Genomic DNA, 13,830 nt, shown 5'->3' on the forward strand with positions numbered 1-13,830 from the left:
AAGATCGACCAAGGCGTCAACAGGATCGCCAGGTTCCATGGCAGGAAGAACCCCAAGATTCCTCAGGAATCCATCTGGATCCATCAGTCTCCTGGGGCGGACCATCTTAATTTGTCCTCCACCCCTGCGAAGGTTGGGGGTCGCAGCAAGTCTAAAGCTGACCAGATAGTGATCAGACCATGACACTGGAACGATGTTTTGTTCTTCCACTCTGATCATTCCACTGTCTACCACAAAAACTAGGTCGAGTGTATGTCCAGCCTGATGGGTGGGTCCTGATATAATTTGTGACAGTCCTATGGTCGTCATGGCGGCCATAAAGTCCTGAGCAGCACCTGACAAAGAGATCTCAGCATGGATGTTAAAGTCTCCCAGCACCACCAAGCGCTGGGAGGCCAGGGCCGAATTAGAGACCACTTCTGCCAGCTCAGGCAGGGAAACAGCTGGGTCACGGGGTGGGCGGTACACCAGCAGAAACCCCACACTGTCACGGTTCCCCACCTTCAGGTGGACACACTCGAACCCAGGTGCTTGCGGAACAGCGCATCTGGTCACGGCGATGGATTGCCGAAAGACCACTGCGACCCCTCCTCCCCACCCCCCCTGTCTGGCCTGCTGATGCACCCCGAAGCCTGGCGGGCACAGCTGGGTGAGATTTACTCCCCCCAGCTCGTCCAACCAGGTCTCTGTGATGCATGCCAGATCCGCTCTCTCATCCAGAATCAGGTCCTGGATGGCAGAGGTCTTACCATTAACGGATCTGAACTATAACAATCAGGAGCAGACAAAGGAAAAACATCAACAATTGCCGACTGAGGCAAAGAAACACTTAAGAAAGGACTACGGAAGGATAGAAGATTGGAAGTCGGAACTTTTTTAATTCACCCCCTTTAAACTCTATAGACACTTTCCTACTTTCCTTTGAGACATTTGTTCCCACACTTTCTTTGTAACCCCCCCTTTTTTTTCGTTTTCTCTCTTCTTCTTTTTTCCCTACCTGTTTTACCTTAATACATAAACCAATAAAGAATGAATAAATAAATAAATAAATAAATAAATGACCTTTATAACCCAGGAACAAAAATCATGTGACATAGTGTAATGCTTGTACAGTTCGAGCTGAGCCCAATGAAGTGTTCTCTTCCTTTAGTATCACATACTTGTCTGTCTTGTATCTATTTATTTATGCCAAATTTCATATCAGCTGCAAATGACATTTAATATGTATGGAGACATTATCATAAGGTGTTACTAATCCTGTTCTGGAAATATACAAATATACTTTTTACAATGCTTTGTAACATCAGTTAATAGTTGAGGACGAAGCAAATTGTTTGACTCCTGCACTTTATGTGACTGACATTGATACGGCCATATTTTAATCCGCAACTATTCCTGCGTTTTATTATGTTTATTTAAACTAGAAGGGGTTTGTGTGCTGTTTTCATATATATTGTTTGTGTAAATTGACACTGTTATATGTATTTTACTGTACCTTGTGTCTTCTGTTGCACAACTATGTGCTTTTGTATGCTGCCTTTTGGGAGATGATGGCCAGATATAAATAAAGTATTATTATTATTATTATTATTACTACTACTACTACTACTACATTGGGGCCGCAGTGGTGCAGCGGGTTAAACCACTAATCTGTAGAACTTGCTGACCGGAAGCTCAGCAGTTCGAATCTGGGGAGCGGGGTGAGCTCCTGCTGTTAGGCCCAGCTTCTGCCAACCTAGCAGTTTGAAAACATGCAAATGTGAGTAGATCAATAGGTACCTCTTCTGCGGGAAGGTAACAGTGCTCCATGCAGCCATGCCAGTGACCACATGATCTTGGAGCCGTCTATGGACAATGCCGGCTCTTTGGCTTAGAAATGGAGATGAGCCCCAGAGTCCCAACATCGGACATGACTAGACTTAATGTCAGGGGAAACCTTTACCTTTACCTTACTTGTTGCACATCACATTTAGATTCAAGCAACGTTTCAGAAATTGCCTTTCATCACTTTCTACATTGACCTTTTAAATTATTTAGGATTTACAGTCAAAGGGTTAATTCCATTACACCAGCTAAGCATTGGGATTATTTTCTTTAGTTAGCATCTTTCTTTCCTGCATTTGATCTCTGTTGAATCTGTGTCCTGGAGACAATTACTGTGTTTACTCTTGATGTCTTTCTTAGTTCTGGAATAATACAAATAGATAGCCAAATAGAGACACATTTAAAACAAAATAAACATATTGTCTAAATGGGGGGATGGTATATTTATAGCTATATTTCCGGTCATTCCTTTGACATTCCCCTCTTTTGTTTCTCATATTGTCTAGGTGGCTAGTTTTATCCAGCGCTTGCCTGGCTGTAAGGATCAGGCCGCTCTCTTCCGACAAGAGGTAAGTCGGCTCTCTCTCTGTATAAGTCTCGCAGGGGAACTAGTCAGTGAGCAGAAATGAAGAAAAGTTGAGCCATGTTTTCAGTTTAAGAGTCAGTGGAACATCGCGATTTGAACATTGGACTTCAATGGATTTGAAAGTGTCAAAAGGAAACAGGAGAAACAGACCAGACCGCAAGGAAGCTGAATAAAGTTTGATGCTTGGACCATATTCTGAAGTGGTCCTTCTAAAATAGTTGGTCTTCCTGGTTAACAGAATGGAAGAGAATTAAAGGTTACACGTCAAAATCCAAAAACCTGCCTGTAGTATTTTATCAGTATGAATGGCATTAGTTTTATTATTATCATTATTATTATTATTATTATTATTATTATTATTTCGGGTACTTCTACCCCGCCCTTCTCAACTCCCTAAGGGGGACTCAGGGCGGCTTCCAGCTGGCATACGTTCGATGCCTACAATTCAACACAATAAAATGCATAGTAACAATAATTATAAACAGTTAAAACATTACATTAATACAATAAAAAGCCAGCCTGGTGGCCATCGTTTCGCCAAGTCCGTAATTAATAAATTCATTCCGTTTATCATAGTCCGTTTCCAAAGCTTTAGTCGTCATTGTCCTTGTCAGTCTGGCAGATTACCCAAAGGCCTGGTCCCACATCCATGTTTTTAATTTCCTTCTGAAAGAGAGGAGGGATGACGATTTCCCTCCTCTCTCCTCTAATTTCCCCAGGGAGTGAATTCCACAGGCGGGGGGCACCACCGAGAAAGCCCTGTCCCTCGTCCCCGCCAATCTCATCTGTGACAAGGGCGGGGTCGAGTGCAGGGCCCCTCCAGAAGATCTTAAATTCCTAGGCAAGATGTAGGAGACAGGTACGCTGGGCCGGTGCCATATAACATGTATTTTGAACACTGAAAACAGGGATGAAGACCCTGTGGCCCCTGAGATGTTGGAATGATTTTTTTTGTTGACAATGGCTGCTGGGACCTGCAGTCTCATTACATCTGTAGGCGCTTCCACCTTCACCTAAAGCATTTTTAAGATTCAAACGCTTTGCAACCCCTTTGTCTATGGAAGAGACTTGGTTACACATTCTTCCCATTTCTGGAAACCAAGTCGCTGGGAAAGTTGAGTTTGCAAAATACGATGTGGAAACAGAACTTTGCTGCCCTGCTGCCCTGCCTACATGAGCATTCTATTTAGCTAGTTGCTAAATGCCAACTTTTTAATACATGTCAGACTTATTTGTTGACTTCAGCAAAGCTTTAATCCTCGTTAAGCCTTCAAGTGGCGGTGGCTATTAAGCACTTCATCTTCAGTATATTTCAGCTGCAGTCAATCCCAACTGGATCTCTATTGGACAGTGGTGCTGGTGTTTTTATTTAGAATTTTATATAAATTTGTGCACAGTGAACTTTCACCACATTTTCCATTCGCTCAGTACCCCTTTGTAAATGGAACACTTGAAGTAGCAGCTTAAAAAATATGTTGATAGGTGGTCCTGCTTAACCCATTGTAACCAGTTTAATATCTGCAGTCTTAGAGTGGATTGATTGATTGGTTGGTTGGTTGGTTGGTTGTATGTGTTGTATTTCCTTTCAGCCCGCAAGGCCCCTGTTGCAACAAACAGATAAAAAGCAATAAAAAGCTAAAAACATTTCTTTACAAACTGAATTTTTTTTTAAACTTCTAAAAGCAGTCAGGAAACAATCCTGGAATCTGATTTACAATTAAAACAGTAGTTTCAAGCACTGAATGCCATACAGACATACACCATTTTGATTACTCACCAGAAGCTCAAAAAAGTGGGCAGGGCTAATTTCCCTGGGCAGAGAGTTCCACAGTCTGTTGTTGTTATTTGATACACAACAAGATTGGTACACAGCAAACAAGATCACTATGTTGTTGTCCTGAAGGAGACTTAAAGCAGCTTAACAAGCATTTTGTTCATTCAGTCGTCTCCGACTCTTCGTGACCTCATGGACCAGTCCACGCCAGAGCTCCCTGTCGGCCGTCACCACCCCCAGCTCCTTCAAGGTCAGTCCAGTCACTTCAAGGATGCCATCCATCCATCTTGCCCTTGGTCGGCCCCTCTTCCTTTTGCCTTCCACTTTCCCCAGCATAATTGTCTTCTCTAGGCTTTGCTGTCTCCTCATGATGTGGCCAAAGTACTTCAACTTTGTCTCTAGTATCCTTCCCTCCAGTGAGCAGTCGGGCTTTATTTCCTGGAGGATGGACTGGTTGGATCTTCTCGCAGTCCAAGGCACTCTCAGAACTTTCCTCCAACACCACAGCTCAAAAGCATCTCTCTTCCTTTGCTCAGCCTTCCCTAAGGTCCAGCTCTCACATCCGTAGGTTACTACAGGGAATACCATGGCTTTGACTAGGCGGATCTTTGTTGCCAGTCTGATGTCTCTACTCTTTACTATTTTATCGAGACTGGACATTGCTCTCCTCCCAAGGAGTAAGCGTCTTCTGATTTCCTGGCCACAGTCTGCATCTGCAGTAATCTTTGCACCTAGAAATACAAAGTCTGTCACGGCCTCCACATTTTCTCCCTCTATTTCCCAGTTGTCAATCATTCTTGTTGCCATAATCTTGGTTTTTTTGATGTTTAGCTGCAACCCAGCTTTTGTGCTTTCTTCTTTCACCTTGATTAGAAGGCTCCTCAGCTCCTCCTCGCTTTCGGCCATCAGAGTGGTGTCATCTGCATATTTGAGGTTGTTAATGTTTCTTCCAGCAATTTTCACCCCAGCTTTGCATTCATCAAGCCCCGCACATCGTATGATGTGTTCTGCATACAAGTTAAAAAGGTTGGGTGAGAGGATGCAGCCTTGCCGTACGCCTTTCCCAATCTTGAACCAGTCTGTTGTTCCGTGGTCAGTTCTTACTGTTGCTACTTGGTCCTTGTACAGATTCCTCAGGAGAGAGACAAGGTGGCTTGGGATGCCCATCCCACCAAGAACTTGCCACAATTTATTATGATCCACACAGTCAAAGGCTTTAGAATAGTCAATGAAACAGAAATAGATGTTCTTCTGAAACTCCCTGCCTTTCTCCATTATCCAGCGGATATTGGCAATCTGGTCTCTCGTTCCTCTGCCTTTTCTAAACCCAGCTTGAACATCTGGCAACTCTCGTTCCATGTATTGCTGGAGTCTTCCTTGCAGGATCTTGAGCATTACCTTACTGGCATGAGAAATAAGGGCCACTGTACGGAAGTTGGAGCAGTCTTTCGCAATTCCCTTTTTTGGTATGGGGATATAAGTTGATTTTTTCCAGTCTGATGGCCATTCTTGTGTTTTCCATATTTGCTGGCATATGGCATGCATCACCTTGACAGCATCATCTTTTTTAAGATTTTAAACAGTTCAGCTGGGATCCCGTCGTCTCCTGCTGCCTTGTTGTTAGCAATGCTTCTTAAGGCCCATTCAACCTCACTCCTCAGGATGTCTGGTTCTAATTCATTCACCACACTGTCAAAGCTATCCTCAATATTATTATCCTTCCTATACAGATCTTCTGTACAGTCTCGCCACCTTCTCTTGATCTCTTCAGCTTCTGTTAGGTCCCTGCCATCTTTGTTTCTTATCATACCAATTTTTGCCTGAAATTTACCTCCAATGTTTCTAATTTTCTGGAAGAGGTCTCTTGTCCTTCCTATTCTGTTGTCTTCTTCCACTTTCATGCATTGCTTATTTAAAAATAGTTCCTTATCTCTTCTGGCTAACCTCTGGAATTGCGCATTTAACTGGGCATATCTCCCCTTTTCACTGTTTCCTTTTGCTTTCCTCCTTTCTTGGGCTACTTCCAGTGTCTCAGCAGACAACCATTTTGCCTTCTTGGTTTTCTTTTTCTTTGGGACGTACTTTGTTGCCGCCTCTTGAACAATGTCTCGGACTTCTGTCCATAGTTCTTCTGGGACTCTGTTTACCAAATCTAGTCCTTCAAATCTGTTCTTCACTTCCACTGTATATTCGCTAGGAATGTTAGTGAGATCATATCTAACTGGTCTGTGTATTTTCCCTGATCTCTTTAGTTTTATTCTAAATTGTGCAATAAGAAGTTCGTGATCTGAGCTACAGTCAGCCCCAGGTCTTGTTTTCACTGACTGGATGGATGTCCGCCACCTTTGGCTGCAAAGGATGTAGTCAATCTGATTTCGGTGCTGACCATCTGGTGAAGTCCATGTATAAAGCCGTCTTTTAGGTTGTTGGAAGAGAGTGTTTGTTATACACAGCGGGTTTTCCTGGCAAAATTCTATCAGCCTACGTCCTGCTTCATTTTGTTCTCCCAAACCATGCTTGCCTGTGATCCCAGTTGTCATTTGACTTCCCACCTTGGCATTCCAGTCTCCTGTAATGAAAATAATGTCTCTTTTTGGTGTATTATCCAGTAGGTCCTGCAGATCCTCATAGAACTGATCTACTTCTGCTTCTTCAGCAGCTGTGGTTGGGGCTTATATTTGGATCACTGTGATGTTGAAAGGCTTTCCTTGCACTCGAATTGAGATCATTCTGTCATTTTTTGGGTTGTATCCAAGCACTGCTTTAGCAAATTTCTTATTAATTATGAAGGCTACTCCATTTCTTCGATGTTCCTCTTGTCCGCAGTAGTAGATCTGGTGGTCATCTGATGTGAAGTGGCCCATTCCAGTCCATTTCAGTTCGCTGACCCCCAGAATGTCTATCTTTAGTCTTGACATCTTGCCAATAACAACATCCAATTTGCCCTGGCTCATAGATCTTACATTTCAGGTTCCTATGGTGTGTTGATCTTTAGAGCATCGGATTCGTCGTTCACCTCCAGTACCGTCGGCCGCTAGCCTTCCTTTCGGCTTTGAGCTAGCTGCGTCATCACATCTGGGGCTAGTTGAACTTATCCTCTGCTCCTCCCCAGTAGCATTTTGGCCATCTTCCGACCTGGGAGTCCCATCTTCCAATGGCATACCGACATATCTCTGGTTGTACTGGTCCATTTAGTCTTCTTCGCAAGGATACTGGGGTGGTTTGCCATTGCCTTCCCCAGGGATCACGCTTGGTCTGACCTCTCTGCCACGACTGTCCTGTCTTGGGTGACCCTTCACGGTTTCGCTCATGACATCATTGAGGTGCTCAAGCTCCAGCGCCACAACAAGGCGGTGATCCTTTGCTGGAGTAACAAGCATTAGCATACAATTAAAAAAAAATGTAACAAGCATTAGCATACAATTTAAAATATACCAATATGCAAAATATTAAAACAGAATTAAATATAAACAGTATTAAAACATTCCCAGTTAAAAACCATTAAACCATATTCAAAGTTAAAAGTGCTGCTATAGAAAAAGACCTGCTATATATACCCACCAAGCCAACAACAACAACAACAACAACAACAAAACTTAATTTATATAAAGGGGACTCATAGCGGTTTCCAAGTAACATAACCAATACATACAAGAAAAAACAGCATACACATAAAATTAGCAAGAAAATATAAGCATTAAAACCACAATAGCATATATATTTAAAATAATCATGCCTGATCAAGGCAGTTTAAAAGGCTGGGCCGGGCTACTGCGATTTTAGAGGGCCTGGGAAATTAGGTAGAGTCTATGGCTGTACATTTCCAGGACCTAACAGAAGAGAGTGACCTGGGTAATTGGTAGAAGAAGATATGGCCAATTTCAACAGTCTCTGGGGCAGAGCTAGAACGAGTCATTCTCAAAGGTTTATTTAAACCACCAGGTCTTCAGGCTCTTACGAAAGGAGGGGAGGTTGTTGATATTCATGAAGGAATGTGAGCCCATTATTGTTACTGTTATTCTTCTACACATGTTATCTTTTATGGCCAGAATATGAACTTTTGGATTATGCCATCTCTGCCAGAACCCACAATTCACACACTTTTGTTCAGGAGGACTGTCCCCTCTTTAATTTTGCAAAGAAAAAGAAGCAGTATTGATTCTTTAAAGAACCCATAGATGTATCCACAGAGCAATTTGACTTTCTGGACACCCCACTACACAGCTAGCTACACACAATGGTCATATAAGCACCACACTATGTCACAAACCCATTGATATTGGCTACATCGACTTACATGTCTCCCAAATGCTCTGCCAAATTCATGGTGTATCAGCCTAATCCTCCAGGAGAATCTCATCTGCCACACTCATGGGATTGATTTCAATAGCGTTCCTCAAGATGCAGTGCCCAACTCAGGAACTTCAAAAAATTAAGCAAGGCCTGTACTCTAAGGCTTAATTTATCACAGGGAATGGCAGAATCCTACTAATGGTTGCATACAGCTCCCAACTGAGGTCATGCTATAGGCCAGTGGTTCTCAACCTGGGGTCCCCAGATGTTTTTGGCCTACAACTCCCAAAAATCCCAGCCAGTTTACCAGCTTTTAGGATTTTTGGGAGTTGAAAGCCAAAAGCTTCTGGGGACCCCAGGTTGAGAACCACTGCTATAGGCCATGCATAAGCATACTTCGGCTCTCCGTCCACGTGTTTTGGACTCCAACTCCCACAATTCCAGTAGGCTGTTAGGAATTGTGGGAGTTGGAGTCCAAAACACCTGGACGGAGAGCCAAAGGTTGCCCAGGCCTGTTCTACAAGATCCCTTCACATCCTATTGAAAGGCAGCATCTTTGAAACTACCAAAGGAAAAAAGTGTGTCCCTGGATGTGGTGATAATTGTCAGTTTGAGTGTTTTATCCTTTATGGCATCGCCTCAGCCATCAAACAAGACTGACTTTTCACTGCTTCTGTCTTTTAGCAGATCGATGGCGAGGCTTTCCTTCTCCTGAACCAGACGGACATTGTCAAAATTCTTAGTATCAAGCTGGGACCTGCCTTAAAAATCTACAATGCCATCCTGATGTTCAAGACGGCCGAAGAGGACTGAGGGGCCAGGGATGGGAACACGGTGGCAACAGAGAGAGAAGAGCACCCATCGTTCCTGTTATCGCAAAGACTGGCCTCTCGGAGCCTTGTCCAAATCACATTTCAAGCCGTCTTGAGCGACGGATTCTGGTTAAAACAGTCCCTTCTGCCACTGGGAATAGATTTGGTGGCTTCCCTTCTAGGAAGAGATATCTTTTCGTATTGAATTTGGGTATATTGATCTTTTGTGAAGATCTTGATGAGACATACATACCTTTGGCTTCTAAGAGGAATTCTGGGTGTTGTTTTAGGCAGGGAGTCAAGCCTAAGCCAACTCACTTCACCCTGTTGACAGTGCCTAAAGCAGAGCTGGAGCTGTTACTGACATGCTTGATAATAGAGTCTATCTATGTGTCCAGAATTTAGAGGTGAGGTATAAGAGAACAAGGAAAGGGAATTCAGCTACAAATTCCTCATGAAAAATATTTTTTCCAGGCTAGTTTTCAGGCTTGATGGATTTCCGCCCCCTAGCTGTCCACATCCTGGGAATGTTTTTGTTTAGCAGCACTTTGAGGCAGGAGTAGAATTGCAGCCCATCTCCGTCTATCTCCATTTTACAGTTGTTACTTCTGTGTTGTGAGCTGATGTAAAATTTTAATAAGTGAAATTATAATGTGTTTCATGAGAGCTATGGGTGGGGGGGGGGGGGTCAGAGGGTCGCTAAAGTAACATATCAATGGAGCCATGAGAAACAAGATGATGTGTTGTTGTTTTAAAATGCTTCCATCTCCTTGTGGTTCAGTGCAAAAGAGAAGTATTCTAGAGATGAGGTAACATCCAGTTCTGTCATGGTTTCCCCCCTGAAAGAATCCTTCTAAAAAAGTTGAGCTTCTATTCAGAGGATACTTTGTTTTGAAGGGACTGCTGTCTTACTCGGCTTGGAGCACTCCAGGAGTGGGCCAACTGGGCGCTCCCTCCAGGTGTTTTGGACTGCAACTCCCGCAATTCCTCACAGCCTCAGGCCCCTTCCTTTTCCATTTCCCTTTCCTTTTCCACTTAAGCGACTGAGGGGAGAAAGGAAGGGGCCTGAGTGTTAGGAATGGTGGGAGTTACAGTCCAAAACACCTGGAGGCCCAAGTTTGCCCAATGCCTGGCCTATACTCTTGTTTTGAAAGAGAATGGAAGGTTTCAGCCCAAAATTACTATAGTCTTTTCTGATCTCTGTTGCACATGAGTCCACTCTGTGTGGGATTTTGAAACACGTTGGTCTGTTTGGCTGCATTTGGAAATAAGGGGAGAAAAGTGTGGCGAAAGAATGTAAAAGAGAGAAAAAAGACAAGGCATCTGGAAACAGAAATTGTTTCTCTCTGAAAATGATCTCCTTATGCCTGCAGCAGGTGATGACTAAGGATTTCATACCTTTTTTTACACTCAACTGCAGCCACTTGCAAGATTAGAGTGCAGGCAGGTATGACTACTACCACTTTCCATATTAATACTGTATGACATTTCAAAGGAAGACTCACTTATATTATTTTGCTCAATTACAAAGGAGCTTGTGGACTTCATCGGTAATGTCCCTTCTTCTTGCAAGCCCATCAGTGTGACTCTTCATACACTTTCCTGATGTAATCGACCTAATAGATTTATGGTTCAGTGTTCCATCCAGACCAGACCAAAATAAGGTGTCTATTTATTTAATCTAAAGCCATTAGCAATGCTTAAATTTAAGTCAGTTTTTAAATGGCATTTTCTGAGTTCTGTCAGTATTATTATCCAGCCAGTATTATCCAGCCACTGGGATATAGATCTAGAGCTGATGAAGCAGCATGAGCTGATCTGTGGCCTTTTCCTCTTGAACAGTGGTTCTCAACCTCGGGTCCCCAGATGTTTTTGGCCTTCAACTCCCAGAAATCCTAACAGCTGGTAAACCGGCTGGGATTTCTGGGAGTTGTAGGCCAAAAACATCTGGGGACCCCATGTTGAGAACCACTGCCCTTGAAAGTCTGGTTTTCCTGAATTCTCTCTGGAATGCTGCTAGGCTTCTGTTTATATCTCCTGAACAACTATGTTCCTTCACTGTTTTATTTAAAGAGTCTTCATAACTTTGCCAAGTTGATAGGAAACTTGTAAATAGTGTGCAATCCAGGCTGTTGAGTCTGAACACTATTGAATACATTTACTAAGGCAACGTGTCTTATAGCTTTCTATTTTTGTATAAGAAGTTAAGGCGCTTAAGCCTTTTGCACATAAGAGCCATTCACTGAAGGAGCATTAACGCATTTGGAGGGTCAGCAGATATGGTAGTGTCACATCGCATATCCTAAAGCTTTATGGTGCTTGGTAAAAGAAGGATTTAAAAATACATTTCCAATGCAGTATCAGAACCACAGAAGGGCATCTTCTTAATTTCCCTGCAAATGCTTGCAAGTGTGGTAAAAATACTTTTTATCGGCTGAAGTTTTCTCAAGCAATGACAGTCACATTTATGCATGTATCTGTTCAAAACGATTCTTCTGTGAAATGCAAGGCATGTAGAAAGAGACTTCTTAGGATTTTCTCCTATGCTTCCGAATTTAGTCTTTATGGATCGCTCCTGCATTTTAAACTTTTGCATTTGAGGGTGTTCTGACCGAACGTTCCTACATTGCAATGCAAGAAGGTAACATTGATATCCTTCCACCTGCATCATGTATGGAGAACCCAATCAGATGTTGAGGTAATAATATAGTGGGTACTTTCTCATGCTCATGATTATATTTTATTATCTCGGTGCATGGAAGTTGTTTCGTTTCTTTAAATTTCAATCCAGGTTTGCTTTCATCACGCCATGCACCAAATGTATTTGCTGTAAGAAAGTGCATGGAGCAACACAGGAACACACTTGTCTCCCTTTTGCAACCAGACTGAGCTAGTCACATGTTGCAAATGGCATATGCAACTTGTTTCTTATTACCATATTTTAGTCTCCGAATCCTAAAAGTTAGCATACACTTAATTTGAATAGAAAACCAACATACTATTAATCTTTGAAGGCATGGATGATTTAAAGAGTGAATACAGCAAGCAAAACAAAGCTAAACATTTGCACAAAAATGGGAGGTAGCAAAATGACAAAGATGTTATTGATTTTGCCAATGTATGCTTCCAGCCTTTTACTTAGTTCTGATATCTTCCATACATATATAGAATTAACTAAAATGTTTGCTCTACAGTATTTTAGTTTTGATATAGTTTCTGCCAGCACATTAATCACAAAGTGTGTATCCTGCACTGTAAAACATAGAGTAAGAGTCACAATGCAAGATAGAAACCTGCAGTCTGTTAGTAAGACCGATACCCAAATGACACTTTTGACCTATTAGTCAGAATTTCCTACTGTATTAAAAAGCGAGTATCTATTCTTGCTTATTTTTGATATTATATTAATTGTATGTAAAATATTGCCATTTCTTGCAACGTCTTGAAGGATATGTTGAGAGTGTTTTCCAGTTACTGTTCAAACTCATTGTCTGTTTAAAGAATGGACATGTGGGAAAGGGACCTGAAAAGGCTCTTTGAGAAAGTTGATGCTGCTTGATCCAAAGATTTTCCATGTCAGTCACATTAAATCTCTGTCTTAAAGAAAACATGCTTTATTGTTCTTTCTGTATGTATTACCCATAGTATCTGCTGTTCCGTCAGTTACATCATTTAAGTTATTTTCTTTATAAACCGCTGAAGCAAACAAATCTCCATTCTGAATACATTTTATGTATCAGCCTCCCTCGTTCTTCTTTTAGAAAGACTAATTTGGATCCCCCGCCCCCCCATATCTTGCTTCCTTCTCCCCTCTCAGCAAGGAATATTATAATTTTCCATGCCATCACGAACTCTCCATCTCATAATCCGACAGTAGTATGTTTCAGCTCCGGGTAATGAATTATTTTAGGAGCTGCACAGAAGCACTCACTGGCAGTGATTGCTAAATTATTACAAGCAAAGGAAAAAATCAGCCTGGGGAGAAGCACATTTGGCCGCGAGACGCTGCTTCCATTCTCTGGTCAAAGCTTTGTGCCAGAGAAAGCTTTAAAGTTTTTGATGTCCTACCATCATGTGACAATGGGTGAGTTTATTTTAGAAATGCCCTATTATTTCAATGAGAGGTATGTAGAAAACAGGGAAGTGAAATTGGATTTCAGTCTCTGAAATTAATATTTTACTTGTATTTTCCTACCTTTTTTTTAAGTCTTGAAAATGTTTTCTCAGTGCTTTGCTTTGGAGATATTAATAAAGGTGTTGTTTTAAAGTTCCAGTTTTGACTCGGTTTGCTATATTCACCCGTTTATCCTTTCTTTTTCAAGACTAGGCTTCACAGTGTTCACATCATTCTTCAGTAATAATTTAGGATAACCCGGTGGCGCAATGGGTTAAACTATTGTGCCAGAAGAACTGCTGACTAAAAGGTAGGCAGTTTGAATCCAGGGAGTGGGATGAGCTCCCGTCTGTCAGCTCCAGCTTCCCACAGGATGGTAAAACATCCGGACAATGTCCCCTGGGCAACGTCCTTGCAGACTGCCAAC

The 13,830-nt window shown here is 42.2% G+C and overlaps 1 protein-coding gene across 1 annotated transcript in view; it reads left to right on the plus strand.

Annotated features, from left to right (window-relative positions):
• The window catches only part of LOC132780836 (lethal(3)malignant brain tumor-like protein 4), a 96,592-nt gene extending 83,030 nt beyond the window's left edge, over positions 1-13,562 (plus strand). The window contains exons 20-21 of the mRNA XM_060784652.2: positions 2,331-2,393; positions 9,162-13,562. Of these exons, the coding sequence (XP_060640635.2) occupies positions 2,331-2,393; positions 9,162-9,290 (192 nt within the window). The 3' untranslated portion in view covers positions 9,291-13,562. The remainder of the gene's footprint in view (positions 1-2,330; positions 2,394-9,161) is intronic.
• Positions 13,563-13,830: the final 268 nt, after the last annotated feature.

Source organism: Anolis sagrei, chromosome X, assembly GCF_037176765.1.
Source record: "Anolis sagrei isolate rAnoSag1 chromosome X, rAnoSag1.mat, whole genome shotgun sequence".
NCBI lineage: Eukaryota > Metazoa > Chordata > Lepidosauria > Squamata > Dactyloidae > Anolis > Anolis sagrei.